General features: G+C 46.8%; 1 protein-coding gene across 3 annotated transcripts; it reads right to left on the bottom strand.

Moving 5' to 3' along the window:
• Positions 1–84: 84 nt before the first annotated feature.
• Positions 85–20,365, bottom strand: ambra1b (autophagy/beclin-1 regulator 1b). 3 transcript variants are annotated; one of them, XM_071462040.1, is made up of 20 exons: positions 20,039–20,365; positions 18,304–18,377; positions 15,735–15,940; positions 15,191–15,249; positions 14,759–14,942; positions 13,462–13,634; positions 13,091–13,157; positions 11,369–12,897; positions 10,974–11,060; positions 9,623–9,808; positions 8,126–8,206; positions 7,839–7,939; positions 7,626–7,736; positions 6,810–6,998; positions 6,485–6,639; positions 5,360–5,499; positions 4,850–4,954; positions 4,465–4,652; positions 3,703–3,831; positions 85–3,175 (listed from the first exon to the last, which is right to left on the bottom strand). In XM_071462040.1, exons 3-20 carry the CDS (start codon positions 15,864–15,866, stop codon positions 2,622–2,624), a joined length of 4,170 nt encoding a protein of 1,389 aa, XP_071318141.1. In that variant the 5' UTR covers positions 15,867–15,940; positions 18,304–18,377; positions 20,039–20,365; the 3' UTR covers positions 85–2,621. The 3 variants fall into 3 exon arrangements, with proteins under 3 accessions (XP_071318141.1, XP_071318133.1, XP_071318148.1); XM_071462032.1 differs by lacking the exon at positions 18,304–18,377; XM_071462047.1 differs by lacking the exons at positions 85–3,175; positions 3,703–3,831; positions 18,304–18,377 and having other exon boundaries at positions 3,850–4,652.
• Positions 20,366–22,668: the final 2,303 nt, after the last annotated feature.

Genomic DNA, 22,668 nt, shown 5'->3' with positions numbered 1-22,668 from the left:
TTCAGGGTCACATTGGGAAGCTGAAACACATGTTCAGGTTCAGGTCTTTGACAGAAGCTTCAGACTCACAGATGAACAGAGAACTGAAGTCAGGATAAATTATTTATTAGCTTTGAATCTAGACGACTACCTGAGTGTTTACATCACTGTCTGCTAACGAGAGCTGAGATTAACAGGAGTTGAGACCTGGAGCTCGATCCAGGACCTGAAGAATCCTCCACACAGGAAACTCTGAGCTCTTTAATCACATCACGTCTAAAAGTCAAAGCACTGTACAAACTCCAGTCGTACCGTTCTCATTCACCAGCTGCAATATTTGAAAACAGTGACGCTCTGTTCACCCCCAATCCCACCCCACCCACCCAGCCCCACCCCCACTGATAACCCCAACAAACACACACACACACACACACACACACACACACAACAGACAGGAGATCACCCAGACAACGTGTTTTTAAAATGTTCATTGATCAAGTAAAGCCAGGAGGAGCATTCAGATCAGTTCACCTGCTGAGTTTGTGTTTCTCTTACATGCAGCTGCTGTCGTCAGGTCGCCCCGGGAGACGAGACGTGACCTCACCTGGACCCACCTGCAGAGATACAGGTTAAATAAAAAAGTAAACAGCTGTCTCCATCACTCATAGTCTCTGCACAGCTCCAATCAGGGCTCTGCCTCCTCGTCATCTTCTTTCCCATAGGTCCGTTACAGCCCCCACCCCAACCCCAAACACATACACAACTTAAACACCACATGTACATGAACCTCTATGCAGCTGTGTGTGGATGTGAAGCTCAGGTGAACGACAATAAAAACCAAAGTAAAAACAGCAGAGTGTCGGCTGTACAGTCTCAGGCTGGAGGAGGAAGAGGAGGAGCTCTTCATCACAAAATTCAAGTTTTCTTTTGCGGGGGGGGGGGGGGGCGGAGGGGTCAGAGGAGGGTTAGTTTGGAGACATCAATCACAGGCCTTTTTCACCACAGGAACTGAACCTGGTCTCTGGTTCTGCCTTTGGTTGGGGGCCGGCTCCTGAACCTGCTCAGGAGGTCTCACTAAATCTAGTTCAGGGGTCAGAGGTTCTGGTTCTGTTTGTCTTGCTTAGTGTCACTTCATCTTTCAAACGGCCCTGCACGCAGCCGAGACAGGAAGTGATGTCACACGAGTAACAGAGCAGCAGTGAAACCAGAAACAAGAAAACCTCCAGAACCCACTGAGGCCTGTCCCAGACCTTCACCTCAGAGGGTCTTCATACATCAGTGGCCTTTAACAGACTCCATTTCCCATCAGCCCCAGACATTTGGGGGCGACACAGCAAAGGTCAGTAAGAATGACGGAAGAGTTTTCCAGACATGAATGTTCCTGCAGTTGTTTCACACGACAGGTGATTGCTCAACTGGTTGGGGGGGTGGAGGGGGGGGCAGAGAGAGAGAGAGAGAGAGAGAGAGAGAGAGAGAGAGAGAGAGAGAGAGAGCTGGTCTTAAAGAGCCTGATGTTTAAAAATCATAATTGGAAAATGAACTCAAACAGCTCCTGTAACTGAGCTGCACTGAGGACGTCTGACACAGAGACAGAACCTAGAACCAGAGGCTCACAGGTTCCTACAGGTTCAGGTTCTGTGAGGCTCCAGTTCCTGTGGTGGAAGAGCGACAGGTAACATCCCACAGCTGGAGACAGAGATGAGCAGAGAGATGTTACAGGTGTCTCCTGCCCCTCTCCATGCACACACACATACACACACACAAGTGCAACTGGGCAGGGTGGATAGTTTAGAGGGGGGGGTTGGTAGGTTTGGAGCAGGTCATGATGAATCCCCCACCGCCCTGCCCCCAAACAGGAAATGGTTCTTCTTCTCCTCAGCCTTTGAAAACAACAACAACAACAACAACAATAATAATAATAATAATAAAGTGTGTGTTGAGCTGCAGCATTATAAAGACATGCAGTAGAGTCGCTCAGTCATGATTGGTTCTCCACGTGGTGGGACAGCAATGTCCTCCCCGAGCTGCAGAGTCCAGCCTGAGGCACACGCAGCCTCCATCCTCTGTCCTAACATCATCATCATTGTCATCATCATCATCGTCGTCGTCATCATCATCACACGGTACAAAAACAGGCTGCAACATAAAGTAGTGCTGGAGTCACTTTGGAACACTTCAATCGCTATTTCACATCTAATTTCAACATCACATTGCAGCCAATGCAGCACGTTGGAGTAAATGTGTGACCCCCCTACCCTGACCCCCTTCCTCACCACCCCCCCTCAGACATGGCACTTGGATACACAGGAACCTCGTCCTCCATCACACTGATCCTGAAGAGACGAGCAGAGGAGCTTGGCACCGCAGCCCTTTCTGACCAGGAATGATGGTGGTTCAGCTTCAGTCCAGTTTCTAAGTGCAGAGGAAGTGCATGTCACTCAAGGTTTCAGGGAGGGGAGGGGTGAGGAGGATGAGGGGGGGGTGAGGGGGTTCTTGTGTCCCTTCTTTTCCAGGTGGGAGACCCTGTGCAGAGTCGAAGCAGCAGAGTCGAAGCAGCACCCATTTCTTTGAGATAAGGCTTTGAGGAGCGACTTCAACGAACCCATTGGCCAACACTCTGCTTCTCTTGGCCAATAGCAGAGCTACCTGCTGTATGGGTCGCCGGGGTAACTGTTGGGGCCACCCCCCCCGCTGCTGCTGGGGAGGGGGCTGTGAGAGGAGGACGAGGAGGAGGAGGAAGAGGGGGAAGACAGCAGCAGGGAGGAAGATGAGGGACCCGGCAGGGAGTCATCATCCGTCCGTCCTCCGTCAAACACATCATCCATGTCCATGGCCAGAGAGAGGCTGGAGGGCTGCGGGCCCGACAGCACCTGGGGGCCCCACATGGGAGTGAGCTGTTCAGACGGGTTAGAAGCCTGGGGAGGGGGGTATGACTGGGTCTGGGTGATGAGGAGGGGACCTGAGGAGGAGGAAGGGGCCATCGCGGTGCGGTTGGCCGCAGGCCTGGAGGCCCCGGAGCCCGTCTGGGAGCCGCGGTGGATGCGATGGCTGACGATGATGTTATTCCCGAAGCCGCCCATAGACGCCATGGTGGTGCTCTGCTCCCGCTGGACTACGGCCGTCATACCGCCCTCTGCAATCAGCCGGCGAATCCGTGCCAGAGCGTCTTCACCTGAGCCGAACTCTGGAGACTCACCTGGACCAACGAGAGCGACAACAAGGGTCAGGTCCAGATTCACAGAGACTCAGTCTTCAACAGCCCAGGTCATTCATACAGACACAGACCTGAGGACCGGACCCGTGGTCTGCTGTGAGCTGTGGTCATTTCTATTTATTCATATTACTGTGAATTAAAGAGACGGAGCAGAACAGGGAGCCTCGGAGAAAAGCCTGGTACAGTCTGAGTCTAAAGGGGGCTTACAGGACAGAACACTAAACCCATCTGTTTAACTTCTTCTTTCAATCACTTCTAAAAACATATTTTGTCACAAAGCTTTGAAATATTTCACATATTTTCCATTTTTTGTGTTTTTATTGCTTGTTTCATTGTGTGTTTGTGCAGCAGTTTGTAATGTAGAGATGAAACAGACCTGCTGAAACACCACTGCAGGTGATTTAAAAGGTGGGAAACTAACAGATGAAGAGCTGCTGTTCAAACTGTGTCAGGAACAACAGAACAAACTGACTGACTGTGTTGCAGCTGTTTCTGTGTTGGAGCAGTACCAGCAGCTGTGGAGGTGTTGGCCTCTGAGGAAGCTTCACCCTGGACGCCGTCCTGAGCTCTGCTGCTCTGAGACACCTCCGGCTGCCCCTGAGCTGCTGCACTGGTGGATGGAGTCTCAGGAGGGACATCTGAGGAGAGGAGGAGGAACATGCTGAGGAGGGTTTCAATGACCCTTCAAGAGAAACTCAGTACAGCAGGGTCAGAGGTCGCGGGTTACTGTCTACACTGAGTCTGACAGAGATGTCAGACATCTCTACATCCAGACTAAAACAAAGAGTAAACGTCTCGTTTACAGACTGAAGACACTGAAGCTGCATCTTTACATCTTCCATGTATTTAGTAAAAGATTTAAAGGCTTGTTGACTCTGATGTCATCACGTTTATCTCCTCCCTCCTCTGAACAGACACTCAGGACATTTACTGATGTTTTCTGGTGAGCTGTAACAGGATCGAGTGGGCGCTAATGAACTGAAGCCTCCTCAGAGCGATCACGTGCTTCACTTCAAAATGATCTGCTGAGGGAGTGACGGGGAGGAACGAGCACGCTGTGACTCCTTAAGGCTGATAAGTATAATCTGTCTGCTTTTCTAGATTTCAGAATCACAGACAGTTTTAACCTTCAACAGTTCAGCTGCAGGAGGAAATGAGTTTCTGATCAGCAGGAGGTCAGATGAGATAACGTGATGAGCAGTGATGTCGTCTCATAACTTCAGTGTAATGTCTGATATCGGAGCTGTGCAGATATCAAAGTGGCTCAGTACTGAGTGGAGGCTGGGAGACGCTGGGCTCTGAAAGCTCCCTCTCTGTTTGTGTCTCAGCATTCTGCAGCTGGATGATTGGCGTCTGGGTTCCTTGTGATGTCACTGAAGGGGCGGGATGTCGGGGCTGAAGACCAATCGCGTTCATCAATCCCATGTCTCTGTCAAGCCTCCAGCCAGAGCGGTTAGGCCTGAGAAGACGTCAGGACAGAAAGAGAGTTATTTACTCAGATCCTGTTCACCATCAACTCTAAAGTCCCCACTGACTGAGGACACACCCTCACTCTGGACTGGTTCCTGTTTGTCACATGGTGCAGTCCAGCATCCACATGCTGAACGCAGTCCTGCTCAGTGGAACCACTTCACAACCAGAACTGGAGGTTCTCACCCTGGTCTGTCAGAACCTCGGGTCCGGCTCGTTCCACTGTTGTTGACGGAGAACAAAGGTTCGCTGCTCGACTCTGCAGGACTCTCACCATCGCTGCGATAGAACCTACACACACACACACACACACACACACACACACACACACACACACACACACACACACACACACACACACACACACACACACACACACACACACACACACACACACACACACACCACTTGTTAATTCACTTCCATTCAGGAAGTCATGAAGCAGAGGAGGTTTCCTTCGTGGAATCACTCAGACCACGACCTCATTAACACTAATTGAGCTTCTTCAGTTAATGGTCTTCCTGTTCAGATTGACCATTAGGTTAATTAAATCAGCTACCTTCTCACTGTGGAGGGGGGGGGGGTGTCACCAGAGGGACGGCTTTCCCCCCTCCCACAGAGAGGATTAAATGTGAGGAGCTGAGCAGAGCTGATGGTGAGGTATGAACTCAGGTGTGTGCATGTGTGGAGACTCACACAGGACGACAGATGACCAGGTCTCCCTTGTTGGTTCCATAAGCCAGACCCATCCCAGGATCCGGCAGCCAGCGGGCCGAGTTGATGCTGACGTGGCGCCGCTGGTCTGGAGCCATAGGGTAAACCACATTGAAGACCATCTGAAACACAGCAGCAGGTTCAACACTCTGACCACACACACACACGTTACCACAGCACAGACACTGACTGAACATCTGTCCTGTAACAGCTGGAGCAGTGACCATCCTGTGATCCATGATCAATGAGTTAAACTACACTCAAACATTTTCTCACTCGTCTGTTAATTAAACTGATTAAACAGAAACTGTCAGACGACAGGTGACCAATGATTCATAAATTATCAGATTAATAATATATTCACTGGTTTTCATGGCAGTAACAATCTCAGCTCTTTCACTCAGATCTTCATCAGCTTCCTTTTTTCATCATCATCAGTATTACTGATGTGCTGAATCAGTGAGATATATTAGAGCTGTGTTATCAATAATAATAATCAACCTCAGTTTATTGAATGAGGACGATGCAGTTATCAGCCATAAATATACAGACGTTCAGTCTAAAAAGAGACATCAACAAGCAATCAAACAGAAATGATCAACTCCTGGTTCTAATCTGCAGTCCGTGTTTCACCTGCAGCAGATTCAGTCTGGAGGAGCTGAATGATGAGGTCAGCAGAAAAAAAAACTGTTTTTACCACTTTAAAAAAATCTGTTGAAGTGAACACTTTGTTTTGAATACTTTCACCACTTCATCTGCCTTCAAACAAACCAGTGAACTACCATATTCCTACGCCTCATCACTCAGCTCCTGTGATCTGAATCTACCGCAGGGGAAACCACACGTCACAGAACCACAACTGTCTCTCTATCCTCTGCCGTAAATGAACTCATATCTGGAGTTCTCAGTTGGTCATGTGTCCACAGCTGACGGCTCTTCATGAACAGAGCCAACTGTCAATGACGTGTTGTTTTATTTAGCAGCTCCTCTGCTGCTGTGTTGCCTCTGAAGAGACTGAACTGTTGATACATTCTTAAACTGGTTTGACAGATGAATAAGTGTCGGTGAAGTAACGGGGCCCTGGTCGGACTGTGTGTGTGGTCTCACCCTGATGGACGTCTCTCCTCCATGTGGCTGCTGCAGACGGAAGACTTGCGCCACCATGTGGTCGGTGGTGGGATGCAGCAGGATCCTGCGAGAGGCCAGGCCCACCATCACATAGCAGCCCATCGGAGACAGGCTGACAGAGATGGCATTTGGACCTGATGAAGGAAAATATCAACCCTGTCATTACAACTAATAAGAAGGAAATCAGAGGGAGCGTCAGAGAGGAAAGACAGGACATGAACATAAACAAATTTTTTATTTCCTTCTGGATTTAGCATCTGTCCAGTTCCCGGTGATGGACGCTGTACTTGAGAGGACACCATACCGAATCTCTTGGTGTAGAGCATCTCTCCCAGGTTGTGTGGAGCCAGAGAGTAGATGGCCAGGATGCCCTCGTCTGGAAAACCCCGCTGACTGCTGGGAATGAAGACGGCCAGCAGCTGACCGTCTGCAGAGATGTCGCAGCTCGCGTCGTTGTAGATTTTACAGTTTGGCACCAGAACGTTGACTGAAGCTGGACAGGAAATAACAAACACATCTCTGTTCAGCATCTCCACATTACAAGGAGCCTCCTTGTTCTGTCTTTATGATGACGTAGAGAGATGACAGGGAGGGAGAGGAGGGACCAACACACTGAGACAGTCTCTGATCAGCACCTCAACCCCCCCCCAGAGAGTAATGAACTCTTCAACTAAACATTAAAGGTCTTTTTATTTCAAGTTTTGAGCTGAAGACATATCTGTGGTTTTCAGTACAGAAGTTCCTCTAGAAAGAACAGGTGGGTCAGCCAATCAGAAGTGAGGCTCGGGGTCTCTCTTCTGATTGGCTGAGCAGCAGCCGTCTCTCACAGCTTCTCCTCTTTTTGGAGCTCGGGCTCCAGGAGGTGGAAATCATCTGTTACTGTTAGTCAACACGTTCACAGTGGAGACACAGTAAAAATCATTTTGTCTATGAAAATGTATTTTTCTTTATCCTTTTAATCAACTCGTCAGATTTTAAACCAGGCTGTGAAGCACTGATTCACATCATCACAGACAAATGTGACTGAGATGAAAACCTTTATGTGATAGACTCTCAGAAGCCACCAGCTCAGACAGACTCACAAACACAGAATCAGGTGAACAGGTGACAGGTGTTGTACCGTTGCTGATCTCTGGCAGGTCAAATTTGGTGAAGTCCCACCACTGCAGACGGTAGGTGGTGTTTGCGATGTTGCTGGCGACCGCAGACTGACCATCCCCGATCGAAGCCCCTGAGGAGACAACGGACTGTCAGATCTAAACACAGAGAGGTCCATCCATCCAGAGGAGACAGCAGAAGGTACAGGTGAGGGGACAGATGTGTGTGTGTTTACCAGCGAGAACTCTGTTGACAGAGGAGTGTGTGGCTAGGCCAGGCTGCCCTCTCTCGTGGAAGATTCCAGCGTAGGGCAGGTACTCAGGGAGGAGGAAACGTCTGCAGGAGGAGGAGAAAACATGAAACCAAACCTGGACTGAAAACAACAAATGATTGTGGAACCATGTAAAACCAAAACCAGCTGATTCAGGACTAAATACAGGTTCAGGTACTGATCCTCTGGAGCTCAGGAGACTGTGTTGAACAGACTGTTAAAGTCAGGGTCAGAGATTAGAGCTGACTCACCGTGGGACAAAGCGACCCAGTGAGGGGGCAGACATCCTGGCGTTTCGTGGCGTCCTGTGCCGCGCTCTGTCTCCATTATCACTGGGAAAGAGGAAATGGACAGGTGAGCAGAACTATCTGCACTGATTTAATACACAGGACACGTTAAAGTAAAGACAAACTCACTCACAGCACTATTACATCAAGATAAAACCATCATCTACTCAAAAAATAGTCTCTGCTGAAAATAAAACCATCTGTGGTTTCAGCTCAACATGAACAGAACAAAAAATCAAAAGCTTAAACTGCTGATTTTCCTCCAGTGGTTTTAGTGAAGAGAGAATTCAGTGACATGTCCTACATACTGTACATTCGTGTAATCACTCCTCCCCTCTAAAGACTAATGTTTCTAAGGTTGCTCTGATTCTGTGTTGAAACCTGTCTTAAAATGTCATTAAAATAAAAACAGTGACATCTTAAACTCACACAAGCTTCTGCTGCATTAAATCTATTTTACATCCAGTCCTCACCACAGACGGACGACCAGAGAGCTTTCAATGTCATCAAGTCACAACTACACAACTCTGCAGAGGGCTTTTACTTTGAAACTGAGACAGAGCCAATCAGTCCCTTGTTATTAAAGGTGTGAACTGAAACCAGGTGTTAAACGGCCCTGGGGCCCCTGTTAAAGACTGTAGTATCTACGTCATCAGTTCTGACCTCAGTTCTGGAGAAATTATGAAAACAGATTTTTTATTTGTTATTGACATATAAAACTGAATAAATCTGTGGTGATTTAGTGAAATACAGTAAAAAACAGCCAAAATAAAAGTCCTATAGAAAATCACTGCGTTACATTTGTTTTACATTTCCATCATCACACTATCAGTCTATAATAGTCACCTGTTCAGAACAATGACGCTGGTTTGACACTCAACAATGTTCATTGAGAACATGAGAAAATAAAGAAATGTTAATTCTTTTTGTTCTCCTACAACATAAAAGTACTGATACGAGAACTGTTAAGCACTGGATCAATAAGCTGTATTGGTAAAAGTATAATATTAATACTATCTATACGATACCATCCCTCAGGTACTGTAACAGCGTTCAATCTAATAACATTACAGGTGAGACAGCAGCAGGTAACATACAGTGATCGTCATCACCTGTCTGCTCCGTCTGTCCCTCATTTCACTGCTGCTAAGTGACGTGTTTGTGTCTTTGCTGACATTTGTTTCTCCTTGTTTTTCTTTTGTCTTAAATAAATAAATGTTCAATCAAGTGCAAAGTCAACAGGAGAAGTTTTGGACCTGTTCTGTAAAACTTGATAACCACAGTGTGACATCACTTTACAGGTGTGTGCCATAATGCTTCCACTCCCCAGAGCTGCTGTCTGATCAGAGGAACACTAGCTCTGCTGAGCTTTGAGCCAAGAAAACTGTTTGTACAGCTCAGAACATGGTGTCATAATAAAGTCAGGTTTAACCACTGTCACGGATGCAGAGTGTAACTTACTCCAGCTCCTCAAAGTCCACGTCACTGTTGTCCATGGAGCTGGACGGGTTGCTGGCGGGGCCGTCGGATGAAGACGACATGGCCCGCAGGCGGTTCTGCTGGTAACGGAGCGAGCGCTGGCGGATGCTGTCCCGTCTGGAGAGATACTGGATCATCCTCTGGGCGTAGTAAGCCGCTGGAGACAGTCTGGACACAGAGAACCACTTCAGGCTTGTTCTTTAACAGCAGTGAAAGGTGTGACGGCAGAAACCTGACATTAAACAGGTTTCTGTTGTCTGTATAACTTTCAAATTTCAAACGGTCTGATCTGCAGCGTCCTCTCTAAACTCGGAACCAGTCGATAGGAGACTCATTTACAGACTCAGTGACCCCTGACATCCTGCCCTGGCTCAGGAGGTCCCTCTTTATCCTCTGTCGCTGTGCCCTGCAGAGCCTGTGCAGCTGCAGTTTACTTCAACAGAAGCTGGGCTGAGAGTCAAAGAGAAGACCCACAGCTCAGTTTCAAAACCGTTTAAGACTAATTACAAGGTTGTATTAACAGTAAAACAGAGGGCGCTCCACACCAGAGTCAGCCAGACTGCTGACTGTGCAGTTCTGAAAATCACAGGCCTCAGCAGGGATTCAGTGTCGACAGGAAATGGTCAAACATGATCTTTAATCCTGGTAAAAAAGTCTAGATGAGTAAAACTACAGAACATGAGACCATCTGGACGACAGAGAGGAGCCCTGTTTACTTCTAACAGACCTGCTTCACTGTGACGGTGACGTGAACCTGCAGACACACTGTGGGTTTGTCATGAAAGCACATCTGTACCTGGATCTGGGTAAATGAAGTGTAACTGTACCTGGATCCGGGTAAATGAAGTGAATCTGTACCCGGCTGGATCAGGGTAAATGAAGTGTAACTGTACCTGGATCAGGGTAAATGAAATGCATCTGTACCCGGCTGGATCGGGGTAAATGAAGTGGATCTGTACCTGTACCCGGCTGGATCGGGGTAAATGAAGTGGATCTGTACCTGTACCCGGCTGGATCGGGGTAAATGAAGTGTATCTGTACCCGGCTGGATCGGGGTAAATGAAGTGTATCTGTACCCGGCTGGATCCGGGTAAATGAAGTGGCTCTGTACCTGTACCCAGCTGGATCCGGGTAAATGAAGTGGATCTGTACCTGTCCCCGGCTGGATCCGGGTAAATGAAGTGTATCTGTACCCGGCTGGATCAGGGTAAATGAAGTGTATTTGTACCCGGCTGGATCAGGGTAAATGAAGTGTATCTGTACCCCGCTGGATCAGGGTAAATGAAGTGTATCTGTACCTGGCTGGATCAGGGTAAATGAAGTGTATCTGTACCTGGCTGGATCAGGGTAAATGGGGTGGTCTCTTGATCCTGACATGTCGTAGCGAGACAATGATAACAGAGACGATTCCAACAGTCGCCTGTAAAACAGAAACAGATGTTAAGAGCACAGACAACAGCTGACTGATATTTGGATCAATGTTAATATTCAACTCAACCTTTTGGCTAAAAGTATATACTCAACAGTCTGTCGGCCTTTACTGGTTCACAGACTGTGAACTCGGTAGCAACCCAAAGCCTGATGTAAATGTCTACTTATCACACAAACACACCTGAATCTGAGACACTCCCTGACACTAGTGAGGCTGTTTTCTTAATCGACTGTATATACTGTAATCGACTGTATTCTAAAGTGTTATTATGGTTTTTATCCATGGAGACACCGTACCTCCTCAGGGAGTCTTCATCTGGGGGGTCAACAGGCATTTCTTGGCTTAAGGCCTCCGGTGGCTCTGCCGACCGCCCGGCAACAGCCTGCCGGTACACCCTCTCCCACTGCGCTGTGTCCTGGTTGTACACTAAGCCCACCGTCTGCTCTCCAGGCTGGCTGGAGGACGGGGCTATCGGGAAGGCCACTGTTCCTGCTCCTCCACCTCCAGGGGCAGGTGGCTGCTCGCTGGGCTCTGGAGGCGCCCTCCTCTCCTGGGTTTGGGCCTCTAATGTCCTCCTGCTCTCTTCAGGCTGCCAGGGGGAAGAGGAGGCAGGGAAGGAGGAGGAGGAAGAGGAGGGCTCCAGAGAGGAGACAGAGGTGGAGGAGGCCTGGTTGGTGCGCTCCCAGCGCTGAGAGTCATGGTTGAAGGTCAGCAGGTTGTGGCATGCCCGGCAGCGGTTCAGATGGCCTCGGGAGGCTGGGGGAGGAACATTGTTCTCCAGGCTGTGGGAGGAAGGAGGGGGAGGGAGAGGAGGCTGGTAGTGGATGATGGTAGGGGTGGAGGAGGAGGAGGACGAGGAAGGCCCAGGTCTGTCTGGGTCCATGTTATTATTGAGCAACTCTTGGCTCTGCTCCTGGCTTCCGTCCGCCATGCCACCCCCTAAAGGCGGCTCCAAGTCCTGCATGCGGTCAAACTCCATGAAATAGCGGCTCAGGTTGCACTGCAGCACGTTGCGGAAGGAGGCCGTGTTACTGCGAGAGCCGTCCCAGAAGGGGTGGTGCCCACTGCTCGTACCGGCAGCATCTCGGGCCCCGGCCTCTCCTTGTTGGGGGAAGCCCCGCCCTTCAGTGGCAGAGGTGTACACAGGGGAGTGAGAGGAGCCGTCCTGCTGACGGAGCACTGAAAGAAGGCTGATGGAGGAGGAGGAGGAGGTTCTGGGGGGCAGCATACCCGGACCAACGCCCCCCTCCCTCATGCTTAGCAGGTTGCACGTCCAGTCAGGTCCTGGTCTGGGGGTGGAGTGCGGCTCGATGCCGCTCGGTGCAGTGGGATTCAGAGAGGAGCCGGCGCTGTAGTAGACTGAGGTGAAGGCTGAGGGTCGCTCTGACGGCTGTCTTGGCTCCGTACGGGCCGAAGTGAAGGTGGAAGCTGGGGGGGGCTGGGGAGTTTCAGATGACACCCTGGGATCAGAGGGGGTCACGGAGGAACTGTTGGCGGCCAGAGAGGGGTTACGATTGACTGAGCAGCGACTACAGAGACAGACCATGCCCAGGTGCTGGGTGCAGCCGGGGAAGGGAGGCCCGCGGTCAGAGCTGGGGTACTGGGCCAGAGGCATGCTGGGAGATTCTCCTACATTGCTTCCATTTTCACCGAGAGGGCGGGGCTGCTCGCTTCCCGCCTGTGCCCCCGGGGAGCGAGACGACAAGATGTGGAGGAAGTTGTGGAGGATGGGTGTGCGGCGAACCGGTTGGGTGGGCAGGAAGGAGCGCTGACGGAAGTGAGGCATCTCGACACTGTCCATAGGAACCTCAGAGTCGTCCTCATTCTGAGAGAGAGAGCAGACAGTCAACAGTCAACACCGACTCGCTGCCAACACACCAGGGTCTGTGGGAATGTTCACCTGGTTTGTCCACCAGGGAGACGAGTTTACAACTATCAGACGCACAGTCAGGACAAACCTCAGACATGACTCATAAAAACATTTAATTGATCATGTGATCATCATTAGGAATTCCTACCTGCTGATTGGACGGATTCACAATCGCTGTCAGCAGGTTGTGGCCCAGAGGGTCAAACCTCACCAATCTGAAACAAACAAACACAAACTGTCACTCAGAATCTAACTGTCAATCACCGATCAATAATCTGAGTGCAGATCAGCTGAAAACCACGTAAGAGGCCACATTTCTCAGGAGTTATTCTGTGTTTGTGCGAAGTCAAGAGTGAATCAAACATCTACAATAAAACAGAGGGTGGAGTTGTGAAAACTTGAATCTGTGTGACTCTTATTTTGAAATCAGGACTGACACTGTTGGTACAGAGCGGCCGACTAACTCCTACAGTGACCACAGTGGGAAACAGCCCGTCACAGCTGCTCTGGTTAACCCACCGGACTCGCTCCGTGTCACTGCCCGTCTTGACCACGGCGAAGGGCTCCGGCCGGCTCCAGTCCCAGAAGTGGAGCTCATTGTTGGTGGCGATCAAGAGAAGCTGAGCAGTCGGGTGGAAGGCCAGGGAGGCAATTGCAACATTGCTCTCTGTAAACCAGCTCTCACTCCCACCCTGCAGGAAAAACATTATAATCAATTATACATCCTTGATTTATAATGATCTTATTTTAAACAACAGTTTAAAATCAGTCAGTGTCTTCTATTAACAAAGCTATGTGACTTAATTCACATCAGGCCAGCAGCAAATCCCCGGAGTAACATCAAGAGACGCAACAAACGACACATCAACTAAATACAGGAAACGTCATTGGTCAGAGAAACCCAGAGGATGCTGGGTAAAGGTCGGAGTCAATCATGTTGCACAGGGTCACATGAGGCCAAATCTCCACTGGAGCAGCTGTCTCTGTTCAGGGTCTCATCCTCCAGAGACCAGACTGTCTCAGATTAAAGGCTCCTCCAGGTGTGTCCTTCTTTACCTGGACCATGAAGGCTCCAACGGGTGGATCCCTCATGGTCCAACATATCTCAAGATTCATTGTGCACAAACAGCACAGAGAGTCTGAGGATCACACTGTTAAATGTCAGTGTTGTGTTTCAGCTCAGTTCAACAGTAATGATACAACTGTTAAAACCAAGGACCTGAAAACCTCAAGTTTCTGTGACACTCAACAGTAAGGGCAGGAACAGCTGGTGACACAAAGTGGAAATCCTCCGTGGACCAGACCATCTCATTTCAGTTCAGCCTTCACGGTCTACGAAGGGCCTCACCTCCACACCTTCGTAGACCGGGTCCTCTGAGAATGTGGCCCCTGAACTGAGGCACAGCTACAGTCAGCAGCTCATTTCGATGAGGTAGAGCACAGCTGTTATTATTGTATTTTGTTTCTTCTGTCACAGTATGATGACTCAGTAATCGCCTCTTATTTATTTAGTGTTAAATGAGTCGTCACAAAGGGAAGAACTGTGTTGTGAGTGAGATCACAGCAGGAGTTTAACAGGCTCAACAACACATTAACTGTATCATTAAATATCACTTCTGCTGACTAACATCATTCATACACATTCAACAGTCAGTTTGAGCCTGTTTATGGAGGCGAAGCTTCAGGGAGACGCTCTGTCACAGACCCCACTGTACCCATCAGCAGAGCCACGTGCAGGGGACATGAACCTTTACTGGGTACAGTGCCTCAGAGGAAGCGATTCGCCTGGTACAGGTCTTCAGACAGTGATACTCACATGCAGGTCCCAGATGCGAACTTCGCCATCAAGGCACCCAGAGGCCACCAGGCCAGGTATTGTGGGGTGGAAAGTCACACACCAGGGGGTTCTACGGTGGCCCACTAAGGAATGTAGGCACTTTCCAGTCTTCACCTCCGTTATGTAAATGTTGTGGTTGACGTGTGTGGAAGCCATAAGGGTCCTTTGAGAAGCAGAGAGAGTTCACACTGATCATGTGACAACCCTTACCCATGATAATAACGTGTTAATGGCAGAAATGTTTGTTTTTGCAGCTGGAAAATCAAATGTAATTTACAATGAGCTGTTTGATTTGCCAGCTGCAATAACCTGCTGGTGACCTGCTACAATAACTGGGACTGAAACACTGCAGTGACAGTGAGAACATGTCCAGAGTGATTCCTGAAATAAAGTACTGATGGATTTTCTCACCTGTCGGGGCTGAACGCCAACAGGAACGTGGACCGGGGGCTGTCCGGCAGCTCCACTTTCTGTCAGACGCACAAACACAGTGACACTCAGATTTAAATGAGACAGAGACGGCTGGAGTTCAACAAGTTCAACTTCTTCTAGGCAGAAACTGTCACACTGTAAATCAACTGGTCTGAGAGCAAACCAGACGTCTGCTCCTCCTCTGGGTTCTGTTCTCAGACCTTCTAATCTATTATCAGAATCAGAATCTAGTCTGTGACAGGAGACTTTGGCCAATGACAGGTCTTCTCAGAGAGAAAACGAGTGTTCCTATTGCCAGCTCTACAGATGCAAGTGTGTGCAGGTCCCTTCAGATGGGTGAAGGAGAGAACCTGCTGTTCTTCTCCTGGATGGTAACTTCGTGTTCCTGTAGTATCTGCATGTGTTGTAGGTGTTGGTTGTGTAGGTGGATGAGGTAAAAAACTCTTTTTATTGTCATACTAATTCACGTGTGTTATACTACAATGATAAGGGAACAGCAGACGCCCCGGCTCCTCCTCAGTACCTGACTCTGCCATTTCATCCAGCGGACTTTCTCCTCCACCAGCAGCTGCAGGAGCCGCTGTGAGCCAAAGGTCTGGGAGCCGCGCTCCCGGTTGGACAGGATCCGGACAGAGTTCCTCTGACGGGACGCCATGTTGCTACCGGTGGCCTTGGCTGATTGGCTGCTCACTCCCACTGCTGCCAGTCCGTCGCCATGCAGAATTTAGGCTGGAGGTGTGAAGACATGAAAGGAAGTTGACCACGAGTCACGGTGACAGCGTGAGGCTGAAGTGTGTGGTTAATCTAAGGAGGCCGAGGTTAGACAGGTCTGATCAAGATGAGACCTAAAGACCTCAAGACAGGACACACAGCTCAGGCTGCTTCTACCACTAAACCACAGCCAGACCTTCAAAGGAAAAACAACAATTCATTTTAAATGGTCAAGTTAGAGCTGCAGCTGATGATCATTTTCATTATCAATTAATCTGCCAATTATTTTACCAATTTAATCAATTGTTTGCTCTGTGAAATGTCAGAAAATGGTTTAAAATGCCCAAAGCCCAGAATCCACTGTTCACCTCAGGTAACGTCTTTAAATGTCTGTTTCCTCTACAATCAAAACAATTACTTTAAATGAATAAATAACCAAATAAAAACAATCATGGTGTGTTGTGTTGAAACTAAATAATAAATAAATGTAATTTCACTGCCTATTATTACAATTTTCCAGACCAAGTTGTTCAGATGTTCTAAGGTGAAGTCCAACATCACAGAGCTTCACAGTGATCTTCCTTCAGTTATCTGATGGTTTCAGGTTAATGTGCATTAACTAGTTCACTCACTGACTGTTAACCTTCACTTAACAGGCTGAAGATCTGTTAGTGGAGCCAATGATGGAAACACCAGAAACACAGCTGAACCAGTGCTGACACAATTAAGCAGCCACAGGTGATGAAACATCACAGGCAGGTGTCTGCACTCACAGCACACCTGCAGTTAAAGAGGACGCTGCCCCAGTGTCTGTCAGACCGGCCTGGATCATGTCCTCAGTTTAACCAGGAGCAGACTGCAGTCTGGGACGATTTAATCCTGATTCACTCCTCCTGATGATCGGAGGAGAAACCTGGATGTTGGTCATGTGACCTTTTTACAGATCCAGTCATAAAGCTCCTGACTTGCTCGTAGACTTATGGGGGACGCCCAATAAATGTTTGATATTTGGGATTTAAAAATCAGGGTGGTTACAACTATGATTACACCTTACATCTCAGAGCCGCTTGCCAACTGTGTTGACCACATCTCATCCAGACAGAGGACAGATCTTTTGTTTCAATGCAAAGTTGAACTAACGTAACATCAACCTGTTGCTCCACAGTCTTCTTTGTGTTTACATCCTCTTCCCTGAGAGATCATATCAGAAGATGCATCGCTTCCTCTGCAGGACAATTAATAATAACCTGTTGTGTGTGATGCACTACTTTTAAAATCTTGTAGTGTGGACATGTTTCAGATTAATTCAATTCAATTCAATTCAATTTTATTTGTTTAGCGCCAAATCATAATCTACATTATCTCAAGGCACTTTACAGGGTCGGGTCAAGACCTTACTTTGTTACAGAGAAAAACCCAACAGTTCCCACAAAGAGCAGCGCTTGGCGACAGGGGGGAGGAAAAACTCCCTTTAACAGGAAGAAACCTCCAACAGAACCGGGCTCAAGGTGGGAGCGGCCGTCTGCCTCGACCGGTTGGGTTTAGGAAAAGATGATCTGTGAAGTGTACGAGACAGGATTTTTAACTCCTGTCGTCTGAGTGGCTTTAACCTGCTGCCAGAAATCACAGCACGACAAACAGCAAAGATCAGACCTGGACCTCCTCACTGAGCTCTGAGCCTCTGAGCTGATCATTCTGTCGAGCAACCAGCAGCAAATTATACTGCAGCTATTTCATAACCACTCAATCTGCTACTTTTCACTAACGAGGTCCAGTCTCTGAGCAGCTTTCAGCAGATGGTCCTTCATCCCCCTGGTGCAGAGGAGCCGCTCGGTGGCCGGCTGCAGAGCTCTGCGGTCACACTGTGAATGTTTGGGATTTTTTGGATGTGTGTGAATGTGGATGAGAGCAGGGTTGAGGGGGAGTGGAGTTCAATCAACTCTCACCAGGATAAATAAAAGGTCCGGGAAAAAAAATACTGAATACTGACCATTCTCATCAACAGATTCATCATTTGTTTTAGAAAATGTCAGACAATGGTGAAGACTTCCTAAAGCTGAAGGTGAAATCTTGTTTTGTGTGATCCATAGTCACAAACACAGATATTTAATTTACTGTCAAGTACAAAAAAGAAAGAAATCAAATCTTCTGAAACAGCTCATTTTGACTTTGAAGATAGCAAAGAATTCAACTGAATTTTCAAATCGATTAATTTTCTGTAATCGATTAATTGACTAATTGCTGAAGTTTAGTCTCTTTATTTATAATTAATGAACGGAACAACAACGGTTTAAAAACCAAACTCTGGGTAAAATCTAGTCAGATAATTTCTGCTGCTTTATAAATGAACTTGTTTCCCCGGCCAAGGAGGTTGTTTTCACCTGTGTTTGTTGGTTGGTTGGTTGGTTGGTTGGTTGGTTGGTTGTTTGTCAGCAGGATTACACCAGAACGGGTCCTGGACCAGAGAAGATCCTGTTACATTTTGGGGCAGATCTGGATCATTTACTGTTAATTTTTAATACTATAATACTAATAATAATAATACTAAGAATGAAGTTTTTTTCTCTGAAGTCTGGTGTATGTTGTTTGACAAAGGCCTTGGTGGAGGTCTGTGGTGATTTATGTCTGACTGTATTATTAGGTTAAGACTGCGCAGACAAAGTGTTGTGTTAGATTTCAGTTCCAGTTTCTTATCCCTCTGATTTTTACAGGAACTCTATTATGTAGACAATGATTTGTATTATTTGTCATTTGTAGTTGAGTTGAAACCTTACATGCATGTTACCATTAATGTAGATTCATGGGCACTGTCACATATCAATACACCAATAGTAAACGTCTTATAGACTAGAGCTGCAATGATTCATTGATCAACGGTAGATTAATTGGAAGTATTTTAATCATCAATCAATTAATCACTTTCTTAATTTAGTCATGTGACAGACGCTCTTATCCAAAGCAACATACAAGTGAGTGACATAAGTAAAGCTCCAGTACAATAGGAGACCGTGGTGTTAGTATTAAGTCCTACATCTGTTCAATTGTACAAAGTGCAAGATGGAGCAGTGCACAGTTAGGGTTAGTTAGGGCGTGAGGTGTACAGAGCGGAGCTGCTCTCAGAGGAGATGAGTCTTCAAGAGATTCTTTTCAAAATTAACAAATATCTGCTGTTTCCAACTTAACAAGATTTGATCTTTTCTTTGTCAGACATGACAGTAAATAACATTTGAACATGTCACCCTGTAGTAATTTATAACAAGCATTTTTTAATTATCTGATGATGATTTATGATGACAAAACAAATAAATGATTACTTGAGAAAATAATCCACGGATTGACAATAATAAAATTGACAGTCACTTAAAGCCCCAAATCAATTAATCCATTAAAAATGTAATAACTTAGATTTACATTTCCAAATGTAGAACAGCCACCCTGCCATGAAACTCCATTCACATTGTTTCATGTACAACAGCTTCACTATGAAAATCTCCATATAAAGAAAAAATATATAAAACACCTGCACCTGAAATATTCAGAACAAACATGTCCTTTATATACAACACAGGTACATTTAATTATCAGTGTTAGTAATCATCCTCTGACCCTTAACAATCCAGCGACAGGCTGGTTATTTTACACTGAGTCAAGCTGAGAGTGTGACAGTATAAATTAATGAACTGAACACTGTATGAAAGGAGACGTTTATGGTTTTGAGATGAAGCCACACCAAAACAAACATTTATATCCGTTAAAAACAGACAGATCCCACTGACAGAAGCTACTTCAACATGTCGTGAGTGCGTTTTTGTTCAGCCTGATGTTTGTACTTTACCGACGTGACTCCTAACTAAAGGCTGGTTTATAAAGAATCGTTATCAGCCAGTTCAGAAGTTAAATCAGGATATGTTAGTGGTTTCCGAGGCAGCTAGCCGAGGAGCTACATTAGCCCGTTCCGGATACAGCTAACGAGCCACCGACCTGATAAAAGCAGCTCCGAATTCTTTACGATTTAGATCAGACTGGCGTGAATGTAGGCACATAGAGACATTCTCATCACATTTTACAACCACACTGGTGTCAGAAGAAGAAATAAAACTGGAGTGTGTGGCCTACCTTCCTTTATCCAGTCGCTCTCCGACTGTGCCATCACAGGCGTGCTAACAGGCTAATGGGAGCTCGGCTAGCAAGTTAGCTAGCTCGGCCAAAAACGGAAAATGTGGCCGCTGCAAATAATAAGCTTTCTATCGCTAACATCGGTGTTTCGCGGTTATTCTGATGAACAGTGTCCACTGAAGTCAATGGACAACATTCATTTATCAGAAGAAGGCGGAGAAAATGGTTTTCTAAGGCATTGGTCCAATGTTTTATTAGCTGCCCGACGCCGAACTGCTACTGCGTAACTAGCTAGCAGCTAGCTAGCCACATACAAAGGCTGATCAGTAGAGCACCGATAACAATTAATCGAACGTCACACAAACCCCCATTCACCTAAATTAGAGTTTTATGATGTAACCATGCGAGGAAATAATAGTTTATAATTTAAACAAAGAAAATATTCTTAGCACTCCCTTTATTCGTGCAGTTAAATCAACTGGAAAATATTTAGTTTGCACCGACCAGAGGCCACTCTTACATCGACTAGAAACCCTGGAAATAATTGCTGTTATTAGTCTAGGTTTTTTTGTTTTGTTTTGTTTTTTTTAAATTTTAATAAAGAAGTGAAACTGGTTTTATTAAGCAAATCTTCTCCAGCCGTTCAGAGCATTCACTGAAACCACCATGTTCTAAAAATGAACTTGTAGCATCCACGGATGAATAACGTCAAACTGCTCATCAGATTATGTTATAATTAAATACTACAAGTACCAGTGCTGGGAGAAGTAAAAGTACTAGGACCACGGTGTAGGAATATTCTGTTACAAGTCAAAGTCCTGCATTCAAGATGTTACTTTAGTAAAAGTACCACAGCACTGGCAAAAATATATTTCAAGCACCAAATGTAGAAGTACTCATCATATACAATGATATTATATGATTGGATTATAATGACTAATGCACTGATGTGTTCACCACTTTAATGTTTCAGGTGAAGGTGGAGCTGATTTTAACAGAGCTGTGTAGTTTAATCTATGATTAATTTGTTGATTACATTTTGTTTTAATAATGTGAATCTGTAAAGAAAGTGCAGCTGTCAGATACTTTTCACTACTTATTGTGACGACAGTGAATGATGAATGAAGCTTTGTATGTCAATATCACATTCTGGAGGCAGACGTCCTGCAGTCAGTCAGAGGCTGGTTTCTACAACAGGATCGGGACCATGATCCAGAGCAGACCTCAGAATCTACCATGAACCACAGCCCCATGGTTAACATTCATTCATTCATTCATTCATTCATTATCCATACTGCTTATCCTTTTAGGGTCATGGGGGGGCTGGAGCCACTCCCACCTGGAGACCAGCCTATCACAGGGCTGGCATATACAGACAAACAACCTTTCACACCCACAGGCAGTTCGGGGTCCTGGTCAACTCAAAGTCTTATTTATGAGTCTCTTCATGCAGTTTTCTTCTTGTGTAAAACACTTTGAATGGTTGAACAGTACAATACAAATAATGAAGGTGTTTAGATGATTAACTTTGACTCAGTGAACACATCATATCATAACACACATCATTTCCTTTACACAAACCTGCTGCTGATTCAATTCAATTCAATTCAATTTTATTTGTATAGCACCAAATCATAATATACATTATCTCAAGGCTCTTTACAGGGTCAGGTCAAGACCTTACTTTGTTACAGAGAAAAACCCCACAGTTCCCACAAAGAGCAGCGCTTGGCAACAGGGGGGAGGAAAAACTCCCTTTAACAGGAAGAAACCTCCAACAGAACCGGGCTCGGGGTGGGGGGCCGTCTGCCTCGACCGGTTGGGTTTAGGAGGAGATAGAAAGAGGGGGAGGGGGAGGAGAGGGGAGAGAAGAGAGAGGAACAGCTGTGTCGGTAATGGTGTTATCAATAATAATGACAGATAACAGTGGTTAATAGTAAAGATGAGTAGTGGTGGATCTGGGTCCTGCTGCTCCAGAGGCAGAGAGACCTGCAGAATGAGGACAGAGAGAGAGAGAGAGAGAGAGAGAGAGAGAGAGAGCCAGAGCCCAGTGCATCATGGGAATCCCCCAGCAGTCTAGCTCTATAGCAGCATAACTAAGGGATGGGTCAGGACATACCCGAGCCAGCCCTAACTATAAGCTTTACTAAACAGGACAGTTTTAAGCCTGATCTTAAAGGTAGAGAGGGGGTCTGCCTCCTGAACCCACACTGGGAGCTGGTTCCACAGGAGAGGAGCCTGATAGCTGAAGGCTCTGCCCCCATTCTACTCTTACAAACTCTGGGAACCACAAGTTGACCTGCATTTAGAGAGCGAAGTGTCCTATTGGGAAAATAGGGAACTATAAGCTCTCCAAGGTACGATGGTGCCTGACCATTAATGGCTTTGTAGGTGAGGAGGAGGATTTTAAATTCTATCCTGGATTTTACAGGGAGCCAATGCAGAGAAGCTAACACAGGAGAGATGTGATCTCGTTTCCTAGTTCCTGTCAGTACTCGTGCTGCCGCATTCTGGATCAATTGGAGGCTTTTTACTGCATTTTTGGGACATCCTGACAATAAAGAGTTACAGTAGTCCAGTCTTGAGGTAACAAACGCATGAACTAGCTTTTCAGCTTCCTTTAGACACAG

This window comes from Trachinotus anak, unplaced genomic scaffold (genome assembly GCF_046630095.1).
Source record: "Trachinotus anak isolate AG129_WGS33_773 ecotype Australia unplaced genomic scaffold, CSIRO_AGI_Tana_v1 ptg000002l, whole genome shotgun sequence".
In the NCBI taxonomy this organism is placed as follows: domain Eukaryota; kingdom Metazoa; phylum Chordata; class Actinopteri; order Carangiformes; family Carangidae; genus Trachinotus; species Trachinotus anak.
This window is presented reverse-complemented; position numbering and strand designations above follow the sequence as displayed.